This window comes from Abramis brama (genome assembly GCF_963993115.1).
Source record: "Abramis brama genome assembly, chromosome: 4".
Lineage (NCBI taxonomy): Eukaryota > Metazoa > Chordata > Actinopteri > Cypriniformes > Leuciscidae > Abramis > Abramis brama.
The window spans coordinates 6,870,855-6,887,976 of record NC_139966.1 but is presented as its reverse complement, the minus strand read 5'-3'; the positions used below and the strand labels follow the sequence as shown (position 1 = coordinate 6,887,976).

The 17,122-nt window shown below is 39.6% G+C and overlaps 1 protein-coding gene across 2 annotated transcripts in view; it reads right to left on the bottom strand.

Annotated features, from left to right (window-relative positions):
• LOC311081605 (verrucotoxin subunit beta-like) overlaps positions 1–7,826 on the bottom strand; it is a 28,311-nt gene extending 20,485 nt beyond the window's left edge. The window contains exons 1-3 of one of the 2 annotated variants that reach the window (XM_084112170.1): positions 7,770–7,826; positions 7,138–7,230; positions 730–2,451 (exon numbers count right to left, since the gene is read on the bottom strand). In XM_084112170.1, coding sequence (XP_083968296.1) covers positions 730–2,451; positions 7,138–7,228 — 1,813 coding nt within the window. In that variant the 5' untranslated portion in view covers positions 7,229–7,230; positions 7,770–7,826. Of the gene's footprint in view, positions 1–729; positions 2,452–7,137; positions 7,231–7,502; positions 7,631–7,769 lie in introns of those variants that run through there. The other variant, XM_084112169.1, reaches the window with a different exon arrangement.
• Between the last annotated feature and the right edge of the window lie 9,296 nt (positions 7,827–17,122).

Sequence of the window (17,122 nt, the reverse complement as noted above, 5' to 3'; positions counted from 1 at the left end):
TACATGGCATTAGTGGTTTTAAGGAAAAGGAGTTGATATACATATTCAATGGCGTGCAAAGATGGGTGGAGTTTATGATCATAATAGTGAGCCAGTATGGGCCAAAATGCCAGGGACGATTTTTTTGTCCCAGTCCAGCCCTGCTATTAATTGGCATTTAAGTGAAATTACTGAACTTAAATATACAAGCTTTATAAAAATTATCATTCTAGAAGAAAATTTCAGATGGCACTTAGAGGCTTTTGCATCTGAACTCTTCAATTAATAATGATTATTATTAAAGAATATAAATAATGAGATTTGCATTTGTTAAATATATTATTTATATGAATCATAATCCTTTCGTCTTCAGGGATGACTGAGGTCTTTCTACAGTGGGCTTAAGAGTCAACAGTTTTTGTGTGTTAAGTTGATTTTTCTCTGTGTGTGTGTGTGTGTGTTTTGTTTATTATTGTTATTGTTTATTCGTTTATTTTATTTTTATGTCAGCTATATTTTAAAATGTCCGACTGGTTTTCAAATATGAAATATGGTTGTCAATACAAACATTAACTGTGTGAAGGAAGCAAATATATATATATATATATATATATATATATATATATACACACACACACACATATCTATATACACATATACTGTATATATAGATATATATAGATATAGATATAGACATAGATATATTTTAGGATAAGGATTAATACAAAGAAAAGTGCACATGACACTCACCTGAAGACTGTATGGGGCCGATAGTGTCACTGGCTTCACTCACTCCCACTTTACCCACTATCCTGTAGCGGATCGAGTACTGCTTTCCAGACTCCAATCCAGTCAGAGTAAAGTCTTCATCAGCTGTGTTTATGATAATCCACTGTTCCTCAGTGCCAGAATCTGCTTTCTCCTGCTGGTACTCCACTCTGAACTGCACAGTTTCTCCAGTTGGGGACTTCTGCAGTTTCAGGGACACACTGTCCTCCAGGACCTTCATCACTTCTGGTGGAGGAGGCTTCGACACGGGCTGGAACTGTGTGTCTGTCAGCATCCCTGATTCATACAGATAGATAGAGGAGCCAGGACTGGAGGGATCAGAGATGGCAGAAATAATAAATCGATATCTCTTTTCATCTTTATAAGCCTCTGAAAAACTTCTGAAAAGAGATAAGTTCTTTCTCATCTTTGACATGACACCAGGATCGTTTAACCACTTTCTGACAGATGCTAACATGATAGAATGCGGTTTCATTCCCACATCAAGCTCTTTAAACTCATCAGATTCCAGAAACTTCTTCAGGGTTGAAAGATACGGGTCTTCATTCAGAGATGTGAAGGTCAAGCACACCACAACATCAATATTAGGATTAAAGAGGATGGTGTTGAGACGGTTTGAGTCTACAGTTTTGATTCCCTTCAGTATCTTGGTGTGAGAACTCAAGAGGTTAACTTCAGCCTTTGCATGATCTAACCACTGGTTAAGCATTTCGGCATTAAAGGGGGAGCTGTAGTGGATCTTCAGGATGTCTTCCAATGACTTTTCCTCCATCTCTCCTCCTCGTATAGCAGGCAAGACCTTGGCCACTGCTTTTAGGAATACCATTTTGTAAATGTTAAGAGAGCCCTGAAATAAACGGAGCCTCTCTTTGATGTCTTTGAAAACATTTAACAGAGTTTTTCTGGAGAAGTCGTTGCATGTCCTCTCTACTTTTCCCAGGTCCTCTATTATATCTTCAGTGTTGGAAACCAGACGTGTGGTGATTTCTCTCTCCAACTGAGCAGCTTTTGTATCCAGTAGAGAAAGAGGATAGAGCCAGACTTTTATTGGAACTGCATTCTCTGGTTTCTTCTCCAGTATAGTGGGAAGCTTCTTGTACACCTCTAGGGCGCCCATGTAAGTGGTGGGGTTCTGCTCAAGGTGGAAGTCACCATAAAATGTGCAGGAGATGCTCTCAGCCCTATCCTCATGACCTTCTGTCATTTCTACAGCTCCTTTCCCCTTAATAGAAAATAGAGGAATCTTTTTGACCATGACATTCAGTTCTCCCTCAATCTCCTGCTTTTCTTCGTCTTCTGAAAATGTCCGTTCAAACACCATGACGGCCTGAGCTCCGTATAGTACAGCCGTGACCACATGAGTTGCAGTTTTCTGGTCAAAGACCTGAGGGTAAGTGATCTGTCCCAGATGGCTCATAGTGAGCTGGTCAAATCTTGTGGTTTCCCTGTAATTCATTGTAACTCTGGACTGTTGGTTTGAGGATTTGGTGTCATGCAGGAACTTGGCAGATCCTTCCACCTCCACCAGCCCTCCTAAGAAGCTGGCCTTCAGGGAAGCACTCACATCCAGGAGACTGGACTTACTGGAGAGAGAGTCGGAGCTACTGAACTTCAAATCTGTCATGGGCTTTGGACGGGTGTCCAAATCTTCATTCAGTGACTTCTTATCCCACAGAGTGACACCTGAAATGAGACATGGCTTTAACAGTTCAGTCAAGTCAAGTCGCCTTTAGTTATATAGCACTTTTCACAATACAGATTGTTTCAGCTTTAGTGATAACAGGAAAATAATGCAATAAAGTTTGTTTCTAGAAGAAAATAGCACCATCATCCAGCTTAAGTAAGTTCAGTGATGGTTAATTTTTGTTGTAAAATTATTAACTTAATATATATATATATATATATATACACTCACCTAAAGGATTATTAGGAACACCTGTTCAATTTCTCATTAATGCAATTATCTAATCAACCAATCACATGGCAGTTGCTTCAATGCATTTAGGGGTGTGGTCCTGGTCAAGACAATCTCCTGAACTCCAAACTGAATGTCAGAATGGGAAAGAAAGGTGATTTAAGCAATTTTGAGCGTGGCATGGTTGTTGGTGCCAGACGGGCCGGTCTGAGTATTTCACAATCTGCTCAGTTACTGGGATTTTCACGCACAACCATTTCTAGGGTTTACAAAGAATGGTGTGAAAAGGGAAAAACATCCAGTATGCGGCAGTCCTGTGGGCGAAAATGCCTTGTTGATGCTAGAGGTCAGAGGAGAATGGGCCGACTGATTCAAGCTGATAGAAGAGCAACTTTGACTGAAATAACCACTCGTTACAACCGAGGTATGCAGCAAAGCATTTGTGAAGCCACAACACGCACAACCTTGAGGCGGATGGGCTACAACAGCAGAAGACCCCACCGGGTACCACTCATCTCCACTACAAATAGGAAAAAGAGGCTACAATTTGCACGAGCTCACCAAAATTGGACAGTTGAAGACTGGAAAAATGTTGCCTGGTCTGATGAGACTCGATTTCTGTTGAGACATTCAGATGGTAGAGTCAGAATTTGGCGTAAACAGAATGAGAACATGGATCCATCATGCCTTGTTACCACTGTGCAGGCTGGTGGTGGTGGTGTAATGGTGTGGGGGATGTTTTCTTGGCACACTTTAGGCCCCTTAGTGCCAATTGGGCATCGTTTAAATGCCACGGCCTACCTGAGCATTGTTTCTGACCATGTCCAGAAAGAATGCTTTCAGCACCTTGTTGAATCAATGCCACGTAGAATTAAGGCGAAAGGGGGTCAAACACAGTATTAGTATGGTGTTCCTAATAATCCTTTAGGTGAGTGTATATATATAATATACAGTCGTGTACAGAATTAATCATACCCCTGGTAAATATGAACAAAAATGGCTATAAAAATAAATCTGCATTGTTTATCCTTTTGATCTTTCATTCAACAAATTGGCAAAATCCTAACCTTTCATTGACGTAAAATAATTGAAAGTGGGGAGTGGGGAGTGGGGAATAATTCACATTATGAAATAAATGTTTTTCTCCAAAACACGCTGGCCACAATTATTTATACCCTTTTATTAAATACCCTTTTGCAATCTCCTTTTGCCAAGATAACTGCTGAGTCTTCTCCTATAATGCCAGATGAGTTTGGAGAATAACTGACAAGAGATCAGAGACCATTCCTCCATACAGAATCTCTCCAGATCCTCAGATTCCCAGATCCATGTTGGTGCTTCTTCTCTTCAGTTCACTCCACTCATCAGGTCAGGGAACTGGGACGGTCATGGCAGAAGCTTCATTTTGTGCTCAGTTACACATTTTTGTGTTGATTTTGATGTTTGTTTTGGATCGTTGTCCTGATGGAAGATCCAACCACGGCCCATTATAAGATTTCTAGCAGAGACAGTCAGGTTTTGATTTTTTATCTGTTGGTATTTGCTAGAATCCACAATGCCATGTATCTGAATAAGAAGTCCAGGACCTCCAGCAGAAAAATATGCCCACAACATATAAGATCCAATGGTATATTACATTGTACACATGGGGTACTTTTTATCCTTGTGTGCACCAAACCCATCTAGTGTGTTTGCTGCCAAAAAGCTCTGAAAATCCAAGCATCTGACCACAGAACCCTGTGCCGTCTGAAGTTCCAGTCATGTCTGACAACTGAATATGCTGGAGTTTGTTTTTGGATGAGCAAGGAGCATTTTTCTTGAAACCCTCCTAAACAACATGTGGGGATGTAGGGGTTGTTTGATTTTTTTTTTAATAGGCTTTCTGACCCCAAGACTTAACTAATCTCTGCAATTCTCCATCTGTGATCCTTGGAGAGTCTTTGGCCACTCAAACTTTCCTCCTCACTGTGCATTAAGACAATATAGACACACGTCCTCTTCCTGGCAGATTCGTAACATCTTTAGTTGATTATAACTTCCTAATTATTGCCCTGATGGTCAAAATGGGGACTTTCAATTCTTTAGCTATTTTCTTACAGCCACTTTCTATTTTGTGATGGTCAACAATCTTTTGCTACGCATCAGAACTATATTCTGTGGTTTTACTCATTGTGATGGATGATTAAGGGGATTTGGCCTTTGTGTTTCCTCATATTTAAACTCCTGTGAAACAAGAAGTCATAGCTGGACAATTTCATGGTCCTAGTCACCCTGGTGTGCTAAATAAAGGTAAATATTAATGGGAATATACTTCAGAGATAGTTTACTCGTAAAAAAATCTAGGGGTGCCAATAATTGTGGCCGACGTGTTTTGGAGAAAAACATTTATTTCATAATGTGATTTACCCCCCACTTTCAATTATTTTACTTCAATGAAAGGTTAGATTTATGCGATTTTTTTGAATGAAAGATCAAAAGGATAAACAATGCAGATTAATTTTTTTACAGCCATTTTTGATCATATTTACCAGGGGTGCCATTAATTCTGACCACCACTGTAGCATAAATAATTTAGCTTACATATTTAAATTATAATGCAGAACATATACAACTAAACAGTATCAAACTAGCTTAAACATGACTTGACATGGACTTGGGCAGCAATTTACACGAAAATTCCATTCTTATTCAAATGACAGTAACTGAATACACAGAATATTAAAGTTTGAACAGCATAGAATGTAACAGACAACTTCTTAATCAATCACTCACGAAAACATGAAAGATCAAAAGGATAAACAATGCAGATTTATTTTTTTACAGCCATTTTTGATCATATTTACCAGGGGTGCCATTAATTCTGAGCAGGACTGTATATATATATATATATATATATATATATATATATATATATATATATATATATATAGCCGCTCTGGGAAAAAAACGTGACGTCATCGTCCAGCTCAGTTCAGTTCTCATATAATAATGTCAATGCAGGCAGATCAATAATATTGTTGAATATTAACGTGTGATGACGCAATGTATTGTTCAAGTCATCATGCCGATTTTGTATCTCTAATGCTGCGTTCACACCAAATGCGAATATGCGTCTAAATTCGCACCTGCCGCGTCTAGTTATATGCGTGACCACTTTGTGTTCATTCGCGCGTCAAGAGCGAAATCGACGCGCGTAAAAACAAAACTTTGAAGCGAAATTTACGCGCCTCAGAGGCGAAATCCGGAGGCGAAAGTTTCGAAACCCATTGGCGGCCATCTTTTTTAGATGTTTATCGAGCATTAGCAATAGCATTAATCGAGAGAGTCACCGCTCGTATATGCTCTGGAGAGCAGAAACAGCTGCGTAGGGGACATCGTCGCTGTACTCGGGTCCACCAGACCCTCCGGAGGGTTTCAGGAGTTTCACAATTTGCTCCACGAGCTGGGTTTGGTGGACCTAACGGTGAGGACGCTGACAAGGACAGCGTAGGCCGTATAAGGCCTCGGCCTCGAGTGGTCGCTGCCTGACATTTATTCAAACATTAAACCTGAAACTAAGAAACAAAAACAGACGTAAAAAGTTTTTAAAACGCCGCCTACGTCATAGCTCAGCGCAAATCACGTTGTATCTGAAGGGCAACGTTGAACCCAGCGGCAAGCGCCGCGCATACCGCGTCCTGTGTGAAAGGCCCATACGCGCCAGACGCTCAATTCGCGTCTTTCGCGCGAACTAGACGCGCGAATGAGGCGAATTCGCGTCTACCGCGCTGCGCTAAACGCCTCATTCGCGCCGCAAGACCTCCAGACGCGCGTAAACCCGTCTTACCATTGACTTAACACCCCTCATTCACACTGCACACGTCTGCAGCACATTACGGCTGCGACACGGCTACCGGAGATGATCGCGCCCATTCTAGTCAATGCTTGTGTTTACACCGGCCGCGCCGCTTCGCTAAATATAGGCGCCTAGTCTATTTTTGACGGACGCGCGTCCAAGTCGCACCGGAAATACAAAATAAAAGTAAAAAAAAACTGTCAATTTCAAAATAAACACCCTGTGCAGACTCCCAAACATATTGCACGTATACTGGCCAACTTATCCATGGTACTAGAAACCCCAAAATCAGAAAAACACGTCGGACAGGCAAATCACGTGGTCTCACGCATCCAGTCGCTCCGCTTCTGATATGCTCCCGGTGTGAGTTGGCACCGCGTGCAGGACGGAATAAAACCTTGTCGCAGCCGTAATGCGCCGCAGGCGTGTTCAGTGTAAATGAGGGGTTAACATTGAAATCACTCGCGCCAGATGCATATTCGCGTTTGGTGTGAACGCAGCATAAGACCACTAATGTAATAGTTGAGTCCTTTATCTTAAATCTCTAAATTACCACATTGTTGATTTACATTTGGGTGAAAAAGAGAGTAATAAGTATTTTAGTAGGTACTGTACACACCTGGAATGAAGGTATCCTTGCGGCAGTCATACAGCATACCAGGATACAGAGGTCTTCCTAGAGCTGCCACTTCAATGGTCTGAGATCCCATGGCTGCAGGAAATAACAGTGAACAATGGGGATATTTATACATTTGAAGATTAATAATGACTACTTTATCATTCTAAAATTATTTTTACTTGTTGCTAATTTCATTAGTTTACTAATTGTTTTAACGTTCCTTAAAATGCAATTTAATCCAGTGTTTAAAAATTCAAAAACACATTAAGGCATAAATCCTTACGGCTACGTTTACATGCAACCAAATAATCTGTTAGTAATGGGATTGACGGCTCAATCTGACTGAAAAACCTTCATATACACACCTTAATCGATCCGACTGAGCTCGATCCAAATGAAATTTCGATCAGATTGAAAGGGGCGGTTTATTCCTTTTCTAATTTATCGAGAGAACATGTAAACACTCAATCGTATTGAAAACCGAAACTGAAAGGACTGTGCATCTGCAATGACGTAAAATGGCGAAATGACGCGCGGAACGAGCTGATGTTGTTAAATAAAATTTCATAAATGACTTGTGTTATACTAAAATATCACTATCGTCTGTGAAGTGTAGCAGAACAACATCTCACCTGTCCTTGTTTCAGACTCTCATCCACAGACGCTTAGTTTTGGCCGCGGAATGAAAATATATTGAAATATACTTTTACTGTTTGAAAAACATAAGCAGCACAGCATAATGATTCATGTGCTCGTCGTCTCCTCATGACCAGAAATAGATATGAAGTCTGCTCTTTAAAACAAAGAAAAGAAGCAATGTATGAGAATTTAATGTGCAAACAGCAGGAAATTCTGTAGAGACATTTGTGTTGCTAATGCATTTTGAGTCTTCCTGCAATACTGTTGTTTCAAACACCTCATGATCAGTAGGTGGCTGTTTCGTCCCATGTGATAAGTGTGACTTGTGTTTTGGAGTTTGTTCTCTCTCCCTCTGTCTCTCGCTTTTTACTTTCTTTTTCAGCAGGTTGATGCGGGTATTTAATTGTCTCGTTCATCTGTCAATCTTGGAGACGCATAACAACATCGCGTGACTAAATTAACACTTTTTCAGTGTTTATATAGATCCACACTAAATCGAGTTATACTTACACTTTAAGTAGTGTTTTTTTTTTTTTTTTTTTTTACACTTGATAGAGTTAAAAAACAAAAAAAAACAAAAAAAACACACTTTGCACCAGTAGCGTGGTTTTTCCCCGACGGTGGTCCGCTACCGAGCTGCTGGTTAAGCGTTTTTCTCGGTCGGTCCACGGGTCATATTATGATTTTTTTTTTCATTACTGGATAATTTTAATAGTTATAATTAGATCCAATGTAGGCTAATATGAATCTTTTATGAATTAATTAATCAAAAACAAAGTACACAACTGCTAATAACCATTGTAAATATATACATTTTATTGGATAGAAGACACAAATGGATAACATACTCAAAATAAACACATGTAAATAAACATAAAATAACGTAATAAAAAAATAACAAAAAATTCGCATAAGCTGTATGTGTGCTTGGCCATCCAGTGGTGTTTCAGACTGGACGTGCTGCGATGATAGCTCAGTTCACAACGACAAAACACACAGATCACTTTGGTCTTGTCAATTGAACCATTTGGCAACTTTATAAAAGTAAACTTTTCATTCAGAATCTTAATGGCATCCATTTCGGCGTCTCGCGCTCACCATTTATCTGTTATATATATATATATCCGTTATATCCATTATAACGTAACGTTAAAGGGGTCACACACTGGATGAGAAGCGCAGCGCAGCGCCTCGTATTTAAAACTCAAACACATTATTCTCTATGAGTGTACACACACCGGTGGCGCCATTCAGCGTTTATATTGCTGGCCATAAACTGAGAAAGTGCATGTCCGATGTGCGATACAAGTTGTCCTAGACGCGGCTTCTCGTCCACTCTTTAGTCGATAGGCAGGAGGGAAGTTCAGTTTTGCGTTCTGTCTCACGAAAGAGGCACTTGACAACTGAGAAAGCTGCCAGATGTCTGATTTTAAGTTTCTTGGTTCTGAATGTACTACATGGGAGATAGAAATGTAGGCTACTCTTCTTTATAAATTCACAAACATCTGAAGTAGCCCAGTGGTGTCCTCTTCTTCCGTCATGCTTTCAATTTCAAGTTTCAACAACGGAGCAGCAGGAAAGAGTTGAAACCACGTAAACAACACTGTCATTTAGGCTGCCTAACAGAACATCCAGCTGAACTATAATTACATACACTACTTGTCTACCGTACACTACTTGCCTGCCTTGGCTACCGTATACAGACTGGGCCTTACGCTGATTTCCTAAAAGAGTTTGCAGATTTTCTCTCAGACCTATTAGTTAATGTCGATAAAGCATTAATTGTTGGAGATTTTAACATACACGCAGATGATCCAAATGATGCGTTAGGGGCTGCGTTTACAGATTTATTAAACTCTTTTGGGGTCAAGCAAAACGTTACCGGACCAACTCATCGTTTTAATCATACACTCGATTTAATTATATCACATGGAACCGATCGAACCGATATAGATATCATTCCACAAAGTGACGATGTCACTGACCATTACATGGTAACTTGCATATTACGTACTCCTGTAATATATCATGCTGCGCCGCGTTATCGACCAGGCAGAACAATCCTCAATTTTTCAAATTGCTTATCTGATCTGTCTCAGCTGCTCAGTGAACCCAAACAAACAGATGAATTAGAGGAATTATCTAGCACTATGAGCACCATTCTCTCTGGAACATTGGATATTGTTGCACCCATTAGATTAAAAAAGGTCAGAGAGAAAAGTAAAGCACCATGGTACACCAATACTACGCATGTTCTAAAGAGAGAAACCCGTAATTTAGAGCGTAAATGGAAAAAAACTAATTTAGAGGTCTTTAGAATCGCATGGAAAGACAGTATGTCACGTTATAAAAAGGCCCTAAAAGCGGCCAGGGCTGAGCACCTCCGCAAACTAATAGAAAACAACCAAAACAATCCTAGGTTTTTATTTAACACCGTGGCTAGACTAACAAATAAACAGATGTCACCTGAACAAAATATTCCGTTACAGTTTAGTAGTAATGATTTCATGAAGTTCTTCACTGAGAAAATAGAAAACATCAGAACCACAATTGTAAACGTTCAATCCTCAATCGCGCCTTATAATTCAGCCTCAATTATCACCTCGCAAGAACAATTACAGTGCTTTACAACTATAGAACAAAAAGAGTTAAATAAACTTATCACTTCATCTAAAACAACAACATGTTTATTAGATCCTATACCCACTAAACTACTGAAAGAAGTGTTACCTGTAGTGGAAGAGCCTCTCCTCAATATTATTAACTCGTCTTTATCTTTAGGTCATGTTCCAAGAACATTTAAACTGGCAGTTATAAAACCTCTCATTAAGAAACCACAATTAGACCCACATAATCTAGCAAATTATAGACCCATTTCAAATCTACCTTTTATGTCTAAAATACTAGAAAAAGTTGTGTCCGCCCAACTGGGCTCTTTCTTGCATGAAAATGACATCTATGAAAAGTTTCAGTCTGGATTCAGACCGCATCATAGCACTGAAACTGCGCTCGTTAAAATCACAAATGATTTACTTTTAGCTTCTGACCAAGGCTGTATCTCAATAATAGTTTTGCTTGATCTTAGTGCTGCGTTCGATACTATAGATCAGTGGTTCTCAAACCTGTCCTGAAGGACCCCCAACACTGCACGTTTTCTTTGTCTCCCTAATCAAACACACCTGATTAAACTCATCAGCTCATTATCACATGGGTTAATGAGCTGATGAGTTGAATCAGGTGTGTTTGATTAGGGAGACAAAGAAAACGTGCAGTGTTGGGGGTCCTTCAGGACAGGTTTGAGAACCACTGCTATAGATCACACAATACTCTTAGATCGACTACAAAATTATACTGGTGTTCAAGGACAAGCATTAAGCTGGTTCAGATCATACTTATTAGACCGCTACCATTTTGTCTATTTGAATGGAGAAAAATCGATCATAACTCCAGTAAACTATGGAGTGCCGCAGGGATCTGTGTTGGGCCCTCTATTATTCTCAATATATATGATGCCACTTGGAAATATTATAAGGAAACATGGAATTAGTTTCCATTGTTATGCTGATAACACTCAAATATATATTTCATCACGGCCAGATGAAAACGCTAAATTATCCAAATTGACAGAGTGTGTTAAAGATATAAAAGATTGGATGACGCGCAATTTTCTTTTATTAAATCCAGACAAGACAGAGGTACTAATCATCGGTTCAAAAAACCACCCACAAAACCTCTCACAATACAACTTTAACATAGTAGGATGTCCTGTTACTTTATCCTCTACAGTAAAAGACCTGGGTGTTATATTAGACTGCAACCTGTCTTTTGAAAATCATATTTCATATGTTACAAGAACAGCCTTTTTCCACCTTAGAAACATTGCTAAGCTACGTAATATCCTATCAGTTTCTGATGCAGAAAAGCTAGTTCATGCATTCATGACCTCGAGACTAGATTACTGTAATGCTTTATTAGCTGGTTGTCCTGCATCCTCAATAAACAAGCTACAGTTAGTCCAAAATGCCGCCGCTAGAGTTCTAACTAGATCAAGAAAATATGATCATATAACACCAATTTTATCATCACTACATTGGTTACCTATAAAGTTCCGTATTAATTACAAGGTATTGCTACTGACTTATAAAGCCCTAAACGGCTTAGCTCCAGTCTATTTAACCGATCTTCTATCGCCCTATAATCCATCGCGCTCTTTAAGATCACTAAATTCGAGGCTTTTGGTCATACTTAGGATATCTAGGTCCACCAAAGGAGGGAGAGCATTTTCACATTTAGCTCCAAAACTCTGGAATAGTCTTCCTGATACTGTTCGTTGCTCAGACTCGCTCTCCCAGTTTAAAACTAGATTAAAGACGCATCTCTTCAGCCAGGCATTCATACAATACTTTTAATCTTACAGTTAAATCCGACCTCTAGTTCATAAACGCCAGAGGAGAACTGGCCCCCGACTGAGCCTGGGTTCTCCCAAGGTTTTTTTTTTTCTCCATTAGGTCACCTGATGGAGTTTTTCGGTTCCTTGCCACTGTTGCCTTTGGCTTGCTCAGTTGGTGATATTTGGGGATATTTAATTTAATTAATCAATCAACAATACTATTGATCAGCATTACCAAACGTGGACATTTTCCACTAGAAACAAACATTGATGTATTGTTTTAATTTAATACTGTGAAGCTGCTTTGATACAATCTATGTTGTGAAAAGCGCTATATAAATAAACTTGACTTGACTTGACTACTTTCTCATTTGTATATGTTGTTTTTTGTGGAAGTGCAGTGAATCATCTGTTCCTCCCGCACCAGCAAACACACCTGTCTCATCCCGGCCAGTCCCGCATAGAGCTTTCAAAACCTGTCCCGCGCTGCAGTCTTTTGTGTCGGGACATGCGGGAGGAACCTCTAGTTCCCAATGCATTTGTCAGAGTTGTGCATAATACAGTGTGTTCTTGATTTTTCCAGGACGATATGATCTCAGTATGCCTGAGATGAAATGCGAGGCATGCAAAGCCACTTGTAGCGCTGGAGTGGATGACTTGGTCCGTAATGACTACTGGCCTGCTACCCTTCACTTTTCCACGGTGTACACTACAGATGTGAAGAGTTGAAGATGGCAGCACCAGGACTGTCCTGCCAAGAATTTTTACGAATGCTTGATCAACGAACTGTCCGCTTTGGCCGTGTGAGTATTAGTGGTGGGAATCACTAACAATTAGTACTAGTATTGATGAGTATCACAGAATGACTATGGTGACATTATCAACACATTGATTATTATAATTGGAGCATGTTGATGATATCAAAACACAGAGATTCAGCTATACTCGATACATTGATAGAACATCATCTAAGATTCAAAGTCTTTGTGTAAAAACTACCGCTCAGTAAAAAATCGAAATTCGTACTCTACATGTACAAAAGTATTGGAGCAATTTATCAACTCAGTCACTCAAAACATTAGACCTGTGTATAAGATCAAGTAGTGATGTCCTTGTCACATGCTAGTCATGCAGTTTGCATTCAGAAAAAAACAAATAGGTCCATAAAGACATGGTTGGTTAAGTTTGCTGTGGGAGTTGAGTTTTTTTTTGGGACTTTGGTTGTGATGTTTTCTGTCCGTTACATACAAAGAGACAAAAGATTTCCCATGATGCACTGGGCTGAGCGGCTGCCTGTGGAGGCTCGATGCTGGAGGATTTGGCGTCACCTTTGACCTTATTAACTTTAGTAACTTTAGTTAAAGTAACCTTTGCTGTGTCATATTGAAGGTCAATGTGTACCTTTCTTTCATTTAGATCTGAAGAACAAGCCTTATTTGATGGCATCTTCATTGCAAAAGGTGATGAAGTAGAGAGATTTGTGGATTACATTCATTCTACCACCAACCATGTAAACTTGTATAATATTTATAAAAACACCACCAATAACATCTTACAGTTGACATTGTTTGGGTGAGTCCTGACTATTTATATCAACCTTTTTCCATGTTGTAGGTCTCTGGAAGAGGTGTCTGTGGAGGGGTCAGCTGCCAGGGAAACGTCTCAGAGATCCTCAAGTAAAATTGATGAGGAGGGACTTGAGCTTGCGGTCTGTCGACATGGAGTTTTTCTCGGCGCTCTCAACATGTTCAGGGGAGAAATCTATGCTTATCCCCTCTACCTGCAGAACAAGCTTTTTTGCCTTGGATGTAACCTGCAAGTACTGGCCCTACCTCAACAAAGTGGCAAACAGCTGCCCGGAGCTCCAGCACCTTCTTAGCATGAAACCATTCCTCTCAGTGTTTCATGCCAAAGCCCATGATTTTAAATGCGAGGTAAGAAAACATTAGCATGTCATTGACTGTCCCTGAACACCTGCAAAGGTATGTTGGCAGCTTTTAAGTATTTTCTTTAATAGGTTAAATGGAGTGGAGCTTGCCAGCAAGGGGCCGGATTGACACTTGGGGAGGAGGTTGAGCAGTGTAACGCCTTCCTCTCTAGGATTGCTGTGACCACGAAGCACATGTCCAGAGCAGGTAAGGTAACCACACACTGCACTACTTAGATTGAAAGTGTCACAAGAAAAGTGTAGCCAGTGAGGGACATGTGGTACAACACAGATTAGTGTATTTTTTTCTTTTTTGCAGGACGTACAGACATGCTTACACTGATGGCCATGCGCGGGAATCAGCAAAAGTTTAATAACTTGGCTACTTCACTTGCCTGCCGATACCAGAAGGTAGAGATGAGTATTGTTATTTTCTTATATTGTAGATACCTTCTATTTTATATTTTTGTAGGTATAACATTTCTCTTCTTTCATTTCCTTTTTTTGTTATTTGAAGGCCACAAAACGCCTGGAGAGCCGACTTCAGGACCTGGAAAGCATGAGAATCCAGCTGGCAGTGACCCAGGCTGAAGTTGAGGGCTGGGTCACTGATATTAAGGAGTGGGCAGAAGGTGAGAGTTATACTATTACTTCAATGTCTCAGTTCTGCAGAATAATGGGAGACATGCTTCTGCAAGTAATTACTGTTTTAAATTTAAATCATACATACACTGTTTTCTTGGTCATGTACTTATGCAATTAATTTTTTTTTTTAATTATTATTACCCATCATTTAAAGTCAACTTCACGTTATCAGGCCCATTTTTAATCTTTGAATATAGTCAATTTTATATAGTCAAATTTCAGCTTATCAGCCTATATATTGTTTTATATTTATTCATGCATATTTTAGTTTACTCGTTTACTCATTATTGTCAGTATCTATAAATGAACAGTATTTGCGCGCACCGTAACACAACACAGGCGCTAGAATCAGCGTGTTTTCAAGAGCGCAGGCTGGCCTGCAGAGGTGTCAAGTAACAAAGTACAAATACTTCGTTACCTTACTTAAGTAGAAATTTGGGGTATCTATACTTTACTGGAGTAATTATTTTTCAGACGACTTTTTACTTCTACTCCTTACATTTTGATGCAATTATCTGTACTTTCTACTCCTTACATTTTAAAAATAGCCTCGTTACTCCTATTTAATTTCGGCTTGTTTTCATTCCGGCTTGTCGTCGTAAAAAAAACAAAAAAAAGACTCCCGTCTCCTGAATACACATCGCTAAACTGATTGGCGTTGTGGTGTCTTTCTAACTTGTGAGAGGCTGTAGTCACATTTGGTTGTGCGCAGCGCCAAAAGTCCTCCGAAGGAAACCTAGATGCGGTAAGCGAGGTAGAAATCGGGGAGAGAGAGAGAGAGAGACTTTTTTTACTTTTAACCCCCCTTTATTACAAAATATTCAAGGTTTCAACAAAACCTTACATAGATTTAAAAAAGTAATTTAAAACACAAACATACAAAGATAAATAGCACAAAAAACAAGCAAGACAATAGCACAATTAAATGTAAATTTGCAAAGCACCATCAAAATCAGATTCACATATGCACTGGTTTACTCCCCAAATGTGATTGAAAGTCTCCAGGTCTTTAACCAAGTTATAGTAAGCATATTCCACCTTTAATCTAGTTTTAATTAACCCTTTTAAAATTAACATTGCATCAGTTGTCCCAACATTATTTATTTTGCTTTTACGTGAAATCCAAATTCCCATTTTTGCTTGCCCAAACAAAAAATTAAGCAAAACATGGATCTGCTTTCTGTTTCTGCTATACTTTGGTCCATAGATAAATAACATGGGTGAAAACACTTCTCCCAAAACTGTACACCATTCTTCTAATTGAGAAAAAAAATGGCACAAGCCTCCCACATTGAAAAAATAAATGAAAGACAGTTTCAGTCATCCCACAAAAAGGACATCCCTCCTGAACCTGGGGATCGAGGTGTGCTCTGTATCTGTTTGTAGCTATTAACCCATGCACAACTCTCCACTGAAGGTCTCCAGACCTTTTTTCAATGGGAGGCTTGTACAAGGCCCTCCAGCAACCCCTCAGGGAAGAGCCTGATCCGAATAGCTCTTGCCATTTTGACTCTTTAACTCCTCCTAAAGAGTGAGAGTGTGAAACTTTTACACATGTGACGTACAGTGCTTTCTTCTCAGTTTTACCGAAACGGTCCAGTACAGGTGTCTTGAAGGTCAACAAAGACCCCTCCTTTTCTTTAAAACTGATCCGAATAGCTCTTGCCATTTTGACTCTTTAACTCCTCCTAAAGAGTGAGAGTGTGAAACTTTTACACATGTGACGTACAGTGCTTTCTTCTCAGTTTTACCGAAACGGTCCAGTACAGGTGTCTTGAAGGTCAACAAAGACCCCTCCTTTTCTTCAAAAATACCCACAGCCGGAATTATTCTTAGTTCAGGAAAAGTTAAATCCATATCTTATTAGTTGTTTCCACACTGCATTTAAATTCCGTCGATAGGCTCTCAAGAATTTCATTTAACAGTCTTTGTGTCCGACGAATTGATCTTATTCCAATCTTGGAGGCTAGCATTTCAGGAGACATCCATCCATCTGAAGTTATTAAATGTCCAATCTTTACAACTCCTGCAGCTTTTAGAAGATTCCTCATCGATGGTGATTTTAAAATCGCTGAGTCCACTATAGAGCTGTGCATTAGGGGTTCCTCCCTTCACCAGAGACCTCCCTCATCCGTGATGTCTCTCGAGATATTAAAAGTCCTCCAGGCTTTGAACACTGAATGGTAAAAGGAAGTTAGTCCAGTCAAATCAACATTTTGAATGTCCAGGAGAAACAAATGTTTATCCAGCCCCATCCCTCCTGCTCTTCTAAGGATGGCACAAGCTACTCCAGACCAGCTGACATCCACTCCGTAGAGGAATCTTTTTACTGTCTGTAGTCTGAAAGCCTTAATTCGGCTTTTTATATCCACTAGTCCTTGTCC